Below are 15976 nucleotides of genomic sequence, written 5' to 3' on the forward strand. Positions count from 1 at the left end.
TTTTCCAAAATAAGATAAAGACTGTCCCAGGTGACTTTAAACTTGCCCAGAATGACTTAAAACTGTCCAAAATGACAGAAATGAATAATTATTGGACCTTGAAAATGGAAAAAAAAAAGTGCAAAATCTTCAAACCAGGCTGGTACGTTGTCCCCATAAACTTCCTGTAAATGTTTATATATGGATGGATCCATATTTCTACTAAAATCCAGTCTTTGGTCCACAGTTCACCAACTTTTGAGGCTCTAACATCAGTAGAATCTGATCTGTGGAAAGTTTGACCAGACAAGGTTCCAGTTTTTAGATATTTACACTAAATGTTGATGTGGACTCATTGGTAGGAAACAGAACCTGGTGTTCATAGAAGTCTAGATGTTGGTGTTCATGGAGGTCTAGATGTTGGTGTTCATGGAGGTCTAGATGTTGGTGTTCATAGAGGTCTAGATGTTGGTGTTCATAGAGGTCTAGATGTTGGTGTTTGTAGAGGTCTAGATGTTGGTGTTCATAGAGGTCTAGATGTTCATAGAGGTCTAGATGTTGGTGTTCATGGAGGTCTAGATGTTGGTGTTCATAGAGGTCTAGATGTTGGTGTTCATAGAGGTCTAGATGTTGGTGTTCATGGAGGTCTAGATGTTCATAGAGGTCTAGATGTTGGTGTTCATGGAGGTCTCGATGTTGGTGTTCATAGAGGTCTAGATGTTGGTGTTCATAGAGGTCTAGATGTTGGAGTTCATGGAGTCTAGATGTTGGTGTTCATAGAGGTCTAGATGTTCATAGAGGTCTAGATGTTCATAGAGGTCTAGATGCTGGTGTTCATAGAGGTCTAGATGTTCATAGAGGTCTAGATGTTCATAGAGGTCTAGATGTTCATAGAGGTCTAGATGCTGGTGTTCATAGAGGTCTAGATGTTCATAGAGGTCTAGATGTTCAAAAAAATGCACTTTTTTCCAATTACAATGGGCACTAATTGTTATTTATTTAATTTTTTGACAATTTTGAGTCATTTTGGACAAATTTGGTGTTTTTGGACCAGTGTCACGTAAACAAAGCAAGAAAAAAGTGTAACTTGTCCTTCCATGCTTGTCAAATCCAAGATTTTACTCATGTAAAGCCTCAACAGTTGGTCAAATGTCGACCAAAGACTGTATTTTAGTAGAAATATGGATCCATCCATAAATTTGGTGCTTTTTTTTCATTTTCAAGGACCAATAATTAAAAATGTTTCCTCTGCTGGATCCATTCAATCATTTAAATCTGATAGAAACTATTCTGTCTTCATCACATTTCGTGACTGTTGGAGTTTGATTTCTGGAGATATTGAACAATTAAAATGGCTTCACAGGTGTTTTTCCACAAAAAATTCCCAGATCTAAAGCCATGAAATTCTCAAAATTCAGCCAAAAATCTTTTACAGAACTTAATTTTGGGTCCCAAATATCAAATACGTGAACAAAATCTGGGCCCACTATCTAAAACCTTCCCCTCGTCCCCCCAGACGGTGTTGATGGACCAGGTCCGCTTCCAGGAGATGCAGCAGGAGGCCGATCAGCTGGTTCTTCTGTCCTCTGTGCTGCTCATCGTCTACACCACGGCAGGAGAAGCCATCTCAGGCCTGCCGGGTCTGATGGAGACCCTGAAAAACACCGTCAGCGTCATGCTAGCAGACATGCACTCACCGTAGGTTTATCTTCTAGTTAGGACCGGTTTTACAGCTTGTTTCAATGTTACATTGCTGCACAGCTGATGTTTCTTACTTCTTGTCTGCAGGTCTTTTAGTTTACAGGATGCTTTAGCGACCGTCGGGGAGAAACTGTGTGTTGAACTGAGTCAGTGTCTTAGTCAGCATGGATTCTCTCCGTTCTCAGCTGACAGAAGCAGCATTTTGAAGGGACAAATCTCAGCCACCGTCCAACCCGACAACAAAGTCCGCAAGCTGATGGGTAAGACCAGAGTCAACAATGGTGACCTATATATACCCACAGTAACTTCAGTATATTTAATGAGTTCTACCTTCATACTGAGAATATTTCCAGAGTTCCAGGTCCTTGAAGTCCATAGAAAGTTCTAGAGTAGACCTACTGACAACTGTCCAGTTGTTGGTAGGTCTACTCTAGAACTTTCTCCAGGTGTCGGTAGGTCTACTCTAGAACTTTCTCCAGTTGTTGGTAGGTCTACTCTAGAACTTTCTACAGTTGTCGGTAGGTCTACTCTAGAACTTTCTACAGGGGACGTTCTCCTTTCCTGCTTCCAGTCTTTAAGTTTAGTCTCACTTAGAACATTCCAGGTCCTCGAAGTCCATAGAGGTGGGTTCAGATTTATCACTTTTAAATGGACTTTTTCCATCATTTCAGAGCCTCAGAACTTCAGTTGTAGTTTTGTGTGCTATTCAAACTGTGATATATCCAAGATTATATACATAAATGCTCAAAAATGGTCAAAATTAACTTAAAATGGTCCCTGGAGGAGACCATTTTTTCAGAATTTGTTAAAATGACACAGAAATGGTCAAATATTACCCAAAAATAGCTTAAAATGACTCACAAATTGTTCAAAGTGGTCTGAAAAAATCACCAAATATGATATAAAATTGTCCAAAATGACTTGAGAATTGTGCTGAACAAAAAACTAATTTTGTCTTTAGAGTGTGACCCCTTTGGTTGCAGTTTCTAACCTCAAACCTGTTTTCTGTTGATCAGAAATTGCTCAAGATTACACACAAATCTCAGTTCCTCCAAATTTGTCCAAAATGGCCCCCCAATTTTTTTTTTTTTTTGAAATGACACAAGAAATGTAGAAAATTACTTAAATTAGCTTCAATTTGTAACCAGGGAAGTAGGGGGGAAGTAGTATAAATGTTATGTATATTTTTTTGTCTCAAATGTGAGTTTTTCTTTTTCTTTTTTTAATCAAAAAGTGGTTAAATTACATTTAAGTCATCTAAAATTACACACAAATTGTCCCAAGTTTCTTAAGATTTGACCAAAATGACTCAGAAATTGTTCAAAAAAATTGTCTAGAATTACTTAAAATTGTTGAAAATGACTCAAAGAATTGCATGAAAGTTGTCCTAAATTACTCAGATTTGTCCAAAGTGACTCAAAATTTATCTTTTTTTGTTCCTGTGTGTTTAGATTGTGGCACTTGGATGGATGTAAAACTGATCTGGTTGCAGAGTTCCAAAATTAGACAAACTGTCCAAAAAGATTCATATATTGAAATAAATGCTGGAAAATTGTTAGAAATGATGCAAAAATGACCAGAATTACTCAAATTGTTGTCAGTAGTGTGAAAGTTCTCCAAATTTACACAAAAATGATCCAAAATTGCTCAAATTTGTCAAGAATGACTCAAATTTTGTGTAAATATTTCATCTTCAGACTGAGACACCTGGATGGATGTAAAACTGATCTGGTGTCAGTTTTTACCAGAACTCAGGTGTGTTTTTCCTCCTAAATGTCCTGGTTCTATCTGCTGGACTGATGAAGTTCTGAGGATCAGAAATGATGGAAAAAGTCCATTAAAAAGTGATAAATCTGGACCCACCTCTATGGAACTCTGGAAATATTCACAGGATGAAGGTAGAACTCTGATCATTATAAAGTTACTGTCGATGACTAACGCGGTTCTTCTTCTTCTTCTCTCAGAGTCTCGGGTTCAGAGCTACCTTTTAGCTTCTCTGGAGTCGAGTCAACATCAGACTCCTCCTCCTCTTCCTGGAGGTTTGGTTCCGGTCAGCCGGGAGTTGAAGGAACTCGCCGTTCGCTTCAGTCGCCTCGTCAACTTCAACAAGCTGGTGTTCTCTCCGTTCTACCAGAAGATCCTGCAGGAGATCCTGACGTCTGGGGAGGTTCCCAGCAAAGAGACTTAAACACTGAAGGTTGAAAACATTTGACCTAGAATCAGAAAACATCAGAAAACATGTCTTCGCGTTCACTCAGTGTTGTTGATTTGATTAAACGTCAGACCTCATAGTCGTGACCTTTGGATGTCCATCAGACATAACGTTCAGCATTACTAGCAGGTCTGGTCATCATTGGAAATAGTTCGATATCTGAGCCGACACCTGTGATTTAGTGTAGTTACCCTGCAGACTATACACAGAAACTACATAAAACCTTAGAGTAGGAGTCAAATTTTAAAACATTTAAGTCAAAATAAGGTGAGAAAGACGACAGACTAGAGCCTGTATTTATCAAGTGTCTCCAATATTTAATTAATGCTCCAAACTCAGTAAAAATCTCCTGTATTTTAGTTACATTTCCCAAGAAATCGCAACAAGTCTACTTCCCTTGATATTTAAAGGTCCCATATTTTGCCCATTTTTCTTCAATTTATCAAAATCTGTCTTTTTTTTTTAAACTCAAAATACTACAGAGGTGGTTGATTTCACCACAGTTTCTGGTTTTATTCCTGTTCTAAATGGGCTGTTTCAGTGTCTGTAGCTTTAAATGAGCTGCTTCTGGCCCCCCCCCCTTCAGGAAGAAGACTCTCTCTGCGTCTGTGATTGACAACGTGGGGAAAAATGACCACATGGAACCTTTAATTACAAACAATTTTACATCCATCCAGGTGTCATGCCATGAAAGTGGTCCAAAATGACAAACAAACTGAGAAAATTGTCCAGGAATTCCCTGAATTGCTGAAGTGACTCAAAAAAATGTTCAAAATGACAGAGAAGTTGTCCAAAATTACTCGAATTTGTCTAAAATATCCTGAAATTTGTCCAAACACCTGGAGTGGAACAGAGCACATCCATTAAAAGTTAGTCAAAATGACATGACATTTTTTTTCAAAAATTTAATTGAAATTGTCTTAAATTTTTAAAAAGTGTCCAAAAAAAAAAAAAAAAAAAATTGTCCACAATGATGCACAAATTACCCAAAAATACTCAAAAATTGTAAAAATGGCTCAAAAACGTCCTAAACGACTCCAGAAAAACCCATGAAAGGTCCCATATTTTGCCTTTTTTCAGTAAATTTATCAAAATCTGTTAGTTTTTTAGCTCAAAATACGACAAAATTTTTTGATTTTGCCACAGTTTCTGGTTTTATTCCTGTTCTAAATGGGATGTTTCAGTGTCTGTAGCTTTAAATGAGCTACTTCTGGCCCCACCCCCTTCAGGAAGAAGACTCTCTCTGCATCTGTGATTGACAACGTGGGGAAAAATGACCACATGGGACCTTTAATTACAAACAAAAAATGGAACTTCACATAACTTCAGTATTTAAGTTATTAATGATCCTCTGAACAGGTTTCTCCACAAAGAAAGTGTTTGTTTTTTTTAAAGTTTATGTGTTTACACAATGAAAAAAAATGCAAATTTAGCACCACAGCATGACTTTTTAGACATCTCCTTTTTGACAAATAATAAAAATATGTTGTTAAAAGTGAGAGAAAAAGCCAGAAAGCCAGAAAACAACAGAAAAACACAGAAATGTAGCTCCAATAACCTCTAAATACACAGATAAACAAACCGTGACTACATGATGCCATGAAGTTCAAGATAGAATAAGAAACATCTTTAACTGTAGCCTAAAAACTGACAAAGAAGATGGTGATTTCAGTGTCGTATGCAATAAATGTCATCATCTAGAAGCTCTAAATGTAACAAAATGTGTGTATGCATCAATCCTGGAGCCTGTTTAGATACAGAAAGAGTTAATAAAGCTATTAAAATGCTTTTAGTTCATAGACAGAACGTACTTCTACCATGAGACATTTGATAAATACAGATCTTAACCATATATTCAGTATAGAACAGTTTTAAACTTGATGCTGCTTTTTAATTCTAAGCAACAGTTTGCTCTCAAGCTGAAGAGAATAAACAGACGGCTGCATGTTGTGATTTACTCTGGAACTGTAGAAGAAACCAGAATCAGAAAGCCTTCAATAATCCCTGCAGGGACAGAACACTTTATAACAGCTGCTCAAATATGTGGAAGCTGCTAAAAGATACATGAACAGAAGAAAGCAGCGAGGTCAGATTTAGTTCAGGGTTTACTTATTTATGATTTGGAACCCAAAACTGAGTTCTGTGAAATATTTGGGATGCATTTTGAGAGTTTTAGAGGTTTCAGACCAGGGTTCAACGTCTCCAGAAATAAAACTCCAGCAATCATGAAATGTGGTGAGAACTCAGAGGATATATTTTAATTATTGGTCTTTGAAAATCGAGAAAGTTTTTAAATAATGGTGGTATAGTGTCTCCATAAAGTTCCTGTAAGTGTATACATATGGATGGATCCATGTTTCTACTAAAATCCAGTCTTTGGTTGACATTTCTCCAACTTCTGAGGCTTTAACATCAGTAGAATCTGATGTGTTAAAGTTTGACCAGACAAGGTTCCAGGTTTTTTTTTTTTTGCTATTTTCACCAAAAACCTGTCAAAATGATTCAAAATCAATCTAAAATAACTTGAAACTTGTCCAAAATGACTAAATATTTGTATTATATTTGGATATATTTTGTATAATATTTGAACACCAACATCTAGACCTCTATGAACACCATCATCTAGACCTCTATGAACATCTAGACCTCTATGAACATCTAGACCTCTATGAACACCAACATCTAGACCTCTATGAACACCAGGTTCTGTTTCCTACCAATGAGTCCACATCAACATTTAGTCTAAACGTCTAAAAACTGGAACCTTGTCTGGTCAAACTTTCCACATATCAGATTCTACTGATGTTAGATCCTCAAAAGTTGGTGAAACGTCGACCAAAGACTGTATTTTAGTAGAAACATGGATCCATCCATAGATATACACTTAAAGGAACTTTATGGATACAATACAAACCTGGATTGAATATTTTACACTTTTCTCCTTTTTAAGCACCAATACTTTTTTCAGTCCTCTCTTGGAGCCATTCATTCTCTTAGATCTAGCAGAGACTATTCAGTCTGAGTCCTCAATAAGTTTCATGGATGTTGGAGTTTAGTTTCTGGAGATACTGAACCCTTAAAATGGCTTCTCAGGTGAGATGTATTGGTGAGAGTGGAAATGGAATTCCTACGTCTGAAAAACATGTAAAATCCTCAACATCCAGGCTACATATTTGACAGATCACAGTTCTTGGTGAGACAGTGGAGCAACATGTTTCCTGAATTCTGTCTGATCTGTGTTGGAGGGAAGTAAAAATAACAAAATATTACAGATAAAAGGAAAATGATCCAAATAAAAGGTACTGAAGGGAAACCAGTCTGGTGTTATGGACCAACTTGAACTGTAGCTGCTTTGATTAGTTCATTTTTAAACTCTGTTCACTTATTTATAACTTCTGTATTTCATTTTGTTCTGCTTTTGGGTCCAATATTCTTCATGTGTGTTTTGTTTTTTGACTGAACTTACAACAGAGCTGGCCGTGACTTTATTTCATTCCCGCAGGCAGAATGTCGTCGCCTGTTTCCTGAACTAACCACATCCAGTGTTCACATCCACCGTACTGATATCTGTCTTTAAATGTTCATCCAGCACACCAATAAAACATCGTTTGTCCCACACAGCCGGCTGTCAAATCTGATTAATCAAAACTTTAGCAGGAGATGAAGTTCAGTTTGTTGCTTCCAGCTGTTTAGGATTATTTCCTCTGAGTTTATTAAATACAGACAGCAGCAGGATCCATGTTAGAAGGTTGATCACATTTACTTCATTAATACTTCGTTAATTTGGCTGTTTTTAACTATAAATGGTTCCCAACATGGAGACAGAATACATTGGGACTAATAGTAAGTCATGTAGTGGACCTCTAATGCTTCTTTTTCACATGTAATAGCATCCAAAAATAATAATAAAAAAAAAAAACCCTGAAAATCTAGTTTGTTGTTGAAAATGAGAATCAGTTCACAATTAGCTTACCTGGTTAAATAAAAAATAAAATAAAATCGGACTACAAGGGTGCTATAAAAATTGAATAGTAGAATTAAAAAATAGTTTAAAAAATGTAAAAATTGAATATAACAGCAATTATATTTAAAATAGTGACATTTTATCTGATATAAATTCAGTAAAACTGTAATTTTACCATCACATATTGTACATTTTGAATTTTTGATTCCTAACCCATTTGTTAAAGTTTTCTTTACATTCCATGTTCATTTTGATATAGTTTTCTGTGATTTCGCTCGATATTATCCGTAATTTAATGCAAAGACTTGTACTTTTTCTTCAAATAACAGCAAAAATCAGTAAAATAATGCTATTTTTGTCTAATTTAAATACAGTAAAACAGTATAATTTTATGGTCAAACATTGTAAAAGAACAAATTCTTATTAATAAAAATACAGATTTTCTGCCTGCACAATAGTTATAGTTTTGGACTTTTTAAAGATTAACATGTAAACTACACTTTCATTTTTACATGTGTGCTTCATTTGACAATAAGTAAAAGTATTAAAAAAAGAAACCAAAGTTTATCAGGGTGTGATTTCTTAATTCTCATATTTGCATGTTTTTTAATCAGCATCTATCTGTGCTACAACAGCATAAAAGAATTCCTGAAAAACTGTTGTGAATGTTGGTTTTTTGTTGTTCCATCCCACAATTTTTATTGAATCATCTTCCCCAGATGCTTACAGAAGCCCTGATTCATGTCAGACAAACTGGACAACGCCAGAATTAAACAGTGACGTTACATTTTTTACATGAAAACACCTCAAAGGATGAATCATTTTCAGGCAGCTTCTGCATGTAGTACACGAATAAGAAGGCAGGTGGAGCCAAAACTCCAATCTAAACAGGGCCTTATATTAATAACAGAACAGAAAGCATTATATTGATTAATTGCACAGCAACCTTTAATAACCAAAGGGTGGATTAGCAGTGTACCGACTCCTAACAGCAGCAGATGTTTGGATTAATGAGCCTTATTGGCAGGAAGAGCAGAAATATAGCATTCCTGGATGAGTTTGAGTATCTGTTGGAACATGTCTGCAGAGAGAAGCTGGAAACACAACATTAAAGATGTTCCACAACTTGACAGAACAAGAAACGTGAGCAGAGAAACGCTTTAAAGAGCAAACTGATGCCTGGTTTCAAACAAAACGCAGCTTCAGATGTTACACTGACATGAAGTCCTGATGTCCAGTAACTGAAGCTAATGTAATAAAAGACTGAGTGAAGCTCAATAGAGAACATTAACGTGTTTCCTCGTGATTTTATCGTCCCAGTTCTTTTCTGCATGTATTGTTCTCTGTGTGTTTTATTTACTCCAAACGATGCAAATTTGTCTTGATTCAGTGAAGCATTTGACTCAATTTGTTAAAAAAGAATAAAGAATTCTTTTAACTTTTGCTTTAACAGTAAACTAATTTAAAACACATTAAACTGAAAGAACAGGAAGTGACTGCTGCTCAAACAAGCACTGAATGTTCCAAACTGTTCTATAAAACACATGAACAGCCACAAGACACTTTAGCTGGAGTTAAAATCTAACTTTATATTGCAGTTTCTCTATAAAACATGCAGTAGGTGCTGTGTTTGACTTGAACTAATGTAGATTTCAGTGTTTGACTTTAATCAGTGTAGATTTCAGTATAAAACATGCAGTAGGTGCTGTGTTTGACTTCAATTAATTGCAGTTTCACTGTAAAATGTACAGTCACTGCAGTGTTTGACTATAACTAATGCAGATTTCAGTGTGAAACGTGCAGTGGGTGCAGTCAGTGCTGTGCTCAGCTGTCAGTGGATAGATTTAGCTGCTGTTTGGCCTCCTGCTGCTCCTCCTCCCTCCAACATTCCACACATGCGGAGAAGCAACAAGCTACCGAGCAGCAGTAGCAGCAGCAGCTAGCAGCAGCGGCTAACCGTCCGGGGGGACGAGGCATTTTAACATGCAAAAGTTTACAAACACCGATTCCTCGCCTTGACCGGAGACCGAATCGACGCTTGGCGACACCTGACTCGGCTGCAGAAGCCATGGGTCCCGGCTGGCTTCATTAAAACCTACTTATTCGCGTTATTCGGAGCTTCAAATGTGCGAAAAGTCGCTCGGTGTGTCCTCGTCGTTGAACAAGATGGCAGCAGCAGCAGCAGCGGCGGCGGCGACGGCACCGGAGCAGGGTTTCACCGTGGAGCGGGTCCTCGTCGCTAGCCGGTTCTCTGACGCTCTGGGTGGAACTATTTACTGGTCTTACTGAAGGTGAGTCTCCCGGAGCGACACAGCTAGCTGTCGGACACACTTTCCGTGTTGTGTCAGTGTTTGCTTCGTCGTTTTAACGTCGGAAGGACTTCGCTGCTAGCTTGTTTGCTAACCGTTAGGCTAGCCTAACTTCAGTTTATTCGCTTTGACGCAACTGTTAGCAGCAAAAAGCTACTTTTAGCTATTTAAATATGAGTCCACAGCCTGGTTTAATTTAATTTTAAACAACTTAAATTCTTTATTTTGTAATAATACTTTCGTTTATTATGCAACACCTGCTACACATCTACTAGTTTGGACATCAAAGCTACTTTTGACAAAGTTAGCATCATAAACTAATATAAACCATTTAAATGTCTATTTCATATACGTACAACTTGTTTGAATTTAATTGGGACCAACTTAATTTCTTTGTTTCGTGAATATTACCTTAAAAAATATAAAATTTATATGTCAACACCTGGCACACGTTTAGGAGTTTGTTGATTAAAGCTAACTTTGACAAAGTTAGCACTAAAAGCTACTTTAAACTGTTCAAATCTGTGTTTTATGTACAAATAACCAGTTTTAATATCATTTAACCAACTTTAACGCTTTAATTAGTTAATATTACCTTCAAAAAATATGCTGTTTATGTGGCGACACCTGCTACATATTTGCTGCTACACTATTTTGTGATTACACCTAATTTTGACTGAGTTAGCACCAAAAGCTAACATAAACAAATTAATGTTTTCTGAGTCCACAACCTTATTACATTCAATTTTAGATAACTTTAATAATTTAGTCAAATTACTTTCAAAAAGTATAGAGTTTATTAGGTAACACCTGTTACACATTGACTAGTTTGGTTATTAAAGCTAGTTTGGGCTAAATTAGCACCAAAAAGCTACTTTTAACTATTTAAATATGTGTTTTATGAGTCCACAGCCTGTTTTAATTTAATTTTAAACAACTTAAATTCTTTATTTTGTAATAATACTTTCGTTTATTATGCAACACATGCCACACATCTACTAGTTTGGACATCAAAGCTACTTTTGACAAAGTTAGCATCATAAACTAATATAAACTATTTAAATGTCTATTTTATATACGTACAACTTGTTTGAATTTAATTGTAAACAACTTTAGTTATTTTTTTCTTGAGTAGTACTTTCCTTAAAAAAAAGATGTCAACCCCTGCCACACATTTAGGAGTTTGTTGATTAAAGCTAACTTTGACAAAGTTAGCCTTAAAGTTAATTTAAACTGTTCAACTCCATGTGTTTTATGAACAAACAACCTGTTAATATCATTTTAAACAACTTTAACTCTTTAATTTGTTAATATTACCTTCAAAAATATGCTGTTCATATGGTGGCACCTATTACACATTTACTAGTTTAGTTATTAAACCTAATTTTGACCAAGTTAGCACCAAAAGCTAATATAAACAAATCAAATGTGTGTTTTCTGAGTCCACAACTTGCTTAAATTTAATGTAGAACAACTTGAGCTCTAATTTAGTCAATATTACTTCTATAAAGTATAGAGTTTATCAGTGAACCTGTTACACATTGACTACTTTGTTTATTAAAGCTAATTTTGGCTAAGTTAGCACCAAAAAAGCTACTTTTAACTATTGAAATATGTGTTTTATGAGCCCACAATTGAATTTTAGGTGACTTTAGCTCTTAATTTAACCAATATTACTTTCAGAAAGAGTAGAATTTATAAGACAACACCTGTTGCACATTGACTAGTTTGGTTATTGAGGCTAGTTTTGACCAAGTTAGCAGCATAAGCTAATTTAAACTATTCAGTTGTGTGTTTTTATGAACATACATCTTGTTTTGTTTCATTTCAAACAAGTTTAGCCCTTTATTTTAAGTATTACTTTGAAACATGGAGTTTACATAGTGAAACTTGCTGCACGATGGGCAGCTTGTTGATTAAAGCTCAATTTGTCTAAGTTAGCAGCAGTTCCATGCAGTGAAACGCTGTTATTATTTCGGCTGCTGTCACTTCCAGCACAAGTTTCAACAGGTGTCTGTGCTGCTGCCGCCCATCCCCCAGACACTCGCCTCCCCTCCCATATGTTAACTGCCTCCTGGATTGATCAGTAACAAATTGCGGGCTGTTTGGCAGTTGTAAAAGGACGCCAGCTGAGCACACGCATGCACACAAACGCTCCCGTGTCATGGATCTCCTTTTCAGGCTGGGATCTGGTCGTCCGGCGGGATATCGGGCTACCTAGTTTGGCAGTGAGAGGTCAGAGCAGGAGGTATGGCAGCTGACTGATGGATATGACGGCCTGGCAGGAAGGGAGAAACGTCTGCAGCCACATCTACCACATGGTGGAGGCTCTTTAGCCGCGTTGCAAGTCGTTTTTAGCAGGTTGCGTCATCAGGAGTTATTATCAATATCAGCCAGACCTGCAGCTGCAGTGGGTGGTGAAGGAAGAGAAGTAGTGGTTAGTGATGCAGAGTTTGATCTGCAGTGATCCGTTAAGGAATATAGTTTGGTGTAGGGCTGAACGGTTGATTGAAATATGATCATAGGCGGAGCAGTTTTTAATAATAAAATGCATCACAACATGCAATTATAAATGAAACCTTATATGAAATCATGTTCACCAGACTGCTGCAAGGTTCATATCTCATTTTTCTATTTGTTTTAGTAGAAAAGAAGTCCAAATATCACCATTCATACTGAAATCAGGACTCATTTTGGCATATTTGTCATAATGTTTGCAGGGTAATTTCCATTTTTTGCATACGCTCAAGTTTAGTGTCTAGAAAACTGCAAGAATTTTAACTACAGACTCTAATTTTTCTGTCTATAAGTGGCGACAGCTCTTACAATATTCTCCACAAATGGTAGAAATCCTGTTAAATAACTTTCAGTAAGAATGCAAGAAAAAATACAGTAAAAACTGGAAATTTTGGCAAATATCTGTAAAGTAGTTATGCTTTTTGCAGCTTTAAATGCAGTAAAAATAGTTTAATTTTACAATCAGACACTGTAAAATTAGATATTATCTGTAATGTAACCAAAAATGGAAAATCTACATAATAAATAACATCACGACTCGTATCGCAATTTGTCATAATATTTACAGGATGACTACAGGAGGATTTTTTTGCTGTAGTTTATAGTAAACTTTTTCAGCTGCAAGAATTTTAATTGCAGCCTCTATTTTTCTGTCAAAAGGTTTAGAAATAGTGAAAATAAAAGCAAATATCTGCAAAATCTGAACTTTTTTTGCAGCTTTAAATGCAGTAAAAATAGTGTAATGTTACAATGAGACATAGTAAAAGATCAAATTGTAGTTTTGGGCTGTTTCTGTACAGTCAGCACGTAAATTAATACCTTTTCCCTCTCATTTATACTACATTTTGTCTGTAATGTAAACAAAACATGGAAAATCGACATAATAACAACTAACATAACTAAAATCGGGATTCGTATCGCAATATTTGTCATAATATTTGCAGGATGATTTAATTTTTTTGTGTACATTCAGCTGTAGTTTCTAGCAAACTTCGTCAGCTGCAAGATTTTTAATTAAAGCTCTTACAGTATTCACCACAAATGGTAGAAATCCGGTAAAATAAATTTCAGAAAGGGTGCAAGAACAAATATATTAAACTGTGGAGCACTTTTTGCAACTTTAAGCGCAGTAAAAACAGTGTAATTGTACAATCGGACTTTGTAAAAGATCAAATTGCAGTTTTAATATGTTTTTGTACATTAATACCTTTTTCCTGTGATTTTTAGTAGATATTATGTGTAATTTAACATTTTGAAGAGTGCATAAAAACATTGAATAAATCAAATTGAAACCTATTTTTTCCCCTGTGTTGGTCAACGCTTTGACTCATTCCCTGGTTGAAGGACAAACGTGGTTCGTTGCTGTCCGTCTGCAGCTTGAAGCCCAGCAGCTTTCCTCATCATAAGACTGTGTTTTACTGTACTGTTGACTTCGAGACACACCCCTCTGCCTGTCTGAGCCTGTGTGTCTGAGAACGTTGGTCGTTATGAAGGAAACCGTCTCTCAGCAGCTCTTTATTGTCCAACAGAATCCTCTCGGTTCAGATAACCATCCAACATGTGATCAGGCCTTGAAAGTGGAATCACCTGAGTCTGGAAGTGTAAACGCAGGAAAAAACAGCAGGAAAAACTCAGCGTCGGTCTGTTTCTAAACTTCCAGGAAGTGTGGCGGTGGAGCTTCGCCTCTGCCTGTTATCATTGTGTCACGACTTGCTGCAATGAGAGGAATGCTCCTTAAAAAACATTCAGGAGAAGCTTCAAAGTTGAGTGTGGTGTTGGGAAATAGTTCCTGATCTCTAAATGCTTGTTTTTGTGGCCGTAAAAAACAAAATCGCAGTTTAACCTTCCAGCTTCTGGAGAGGCTGAGTAACACTAGAAGTGCCTCAACAACGGCCAAAGAATTAAAAATCCTCTCAAACGAGTCCGCAACAGATATTAATAATGTGACTCATGTAAAGAGGTGGAAGGCTACATAGAATCCCCAGTTGGGATTCAGAGTCGTGGTTTAAGAAAGAAATGGATTAAATAACATTTTCTCATTGTTTTTTGCACTTGGTGATAATAATATTTTTTTAATTATTATTTTTATCATATTTTATCGTTATTTTTATCATTATTTATAAGAAAAATATAATACATAATTATTTATAATTATGTCTAAGAACAATAATATATAAAATGACCTTTTTTAATTGTTTTGTGCACGTAATAGTAATAATATTTTTTAGTTATTTTTTATCATAAGAAAAATATGACAAATAATTAGAATTATTTCTAAGAAAATAATAAAATAATAAGAAAATAAAATAACCTTTTTTAGTGTTTTTTGCACTTAATATTTTTATTATTATTTTTATCATTATTTATAAGAAAAATAAAACAAATGATTATAAGAAAAATAATAAATAAGAAAAGACAGTAATCTTTTTCATTATTTTTTCCAATTAATGGTAGTTGTTTTTATTTTGATCATATTATTATTTCTATCATTATAAAAAAAATATAATAATTATAAGAAAAAATATTACATTAAATAAGAAAAGAAAATCATAATTTTTTCCACTTAATGATAATAATATATTTTTTATTATTTTTATCATATTTTATCATTATTGTATCATTATTTATGAGAAAAATAATAAGAAAAGAAAATAACTTTTTTCATTGTTTTTTGAACTTAATATTTGTTTATTTATTTTTGTTTGTTTTGTTTATTTTTAGTATTGCTAATAAGAAAAATCTGTTAATTATTTCTAATTTATTTTTATTTATAGTTATAAGAAATATAAATAAAATAATAAGAAAAAAATCTTTTTTCATTTTTTTTGCACTTAAAAATAATAGCTGTATTCATGTAGCATCGTAAATGTCAGACAACAACAACAACAGATGTAAACAGATAAAAAAGATCTCAAACATATAGTATAAACAAGATAAAATAGTTTAAACAAATATCATCAGTTAAGAAGAAGCGGAATGATGAAAATGAATCTTAAGAAGAGATCTTTAATGCCTCGTGGCTTATTTGAAATAATGAAAACTTTAAGTTTCTGAATTGAAAACGTGAATGTTGCTGTTTGGTGAGATTCTGACCCATTTACTCTCAAATATATAACACAAAAAAACTAAAAAAATCACATAGATAATTTGAAGCCGCAGCAAAGTTACGTGCAAAACATCGACAGTAAAATAAAAGTTTAAAACAAAATAAAACACTAAATCCGGATGGCAATATGTAAGATCAATTTGAAAACAAATCCGGAAACAGTAAAAGCATCAGAAACAGCCATAAGC

The 15976-nt window shown here is 35.1% G+C and overlaps 2 protein-coding genes across 3 annotated transcripts in view; both read left to right on the forward strand.

Annotated features, from left to right (window-relative positions):
* LOC111585680 (T-complex protein 11-like protein 1) overlaps positions 1-7512 on the forward strand; it is a 10627-nt gene extending 3115 nt beyond the window's left edge. The window contains exons 4-6 of the mRNA XM_055006466.1: positions 1393-1677; positions 1768-1940; positions 3645-7512. Of these exons, the coding sequence (XP_054862441.1) occupies positions 1393-1677; positions 1768-1940; positions 3645-3868 (682 nt within the window). The 3' untranslated portion in view covers positions 3869-7512. The remainder of the gene's footprint in view (positions 1-1392; positions 1678-1767; positions 1941-3644) is intronic.
* A 2247-nt stretch (positions 7513-9759) lies between these two features.
* The window catches only part of LOC111585676 (homeodomain-interacting protein kinase 3-like), a 57218-nt gene continuing 51001 nt past the window's right edge, over positions 9760-15976 (forward strand). For both annotated transcript variants that reach the window (XM_023295242.3, XM_055008710.1), the window contains exon 1: positions 9760-10147. The gene's annotated coding sequence lies outside the window, so the exon portion shown is untranslated. The remainder of the gene's footprint in view (positions 10148-15976) is intronic.

This window comes from Amphiprion ocellaris, chromosome 3 (genome assembly GCF_022539595.1).
Source record: "Amphiprion ocellaris isolate individual 3 ecotype Okinawa chromosome 3, ASM2253959v1, whole genome shotgun sequence".
Taxonomy (NCBI): domain Eukaryota; kingdom Metazoa; phylum Chordata; class Actinopteri; family Pomacentridae; genus Amphiprion; species Amphiprion ocellaris.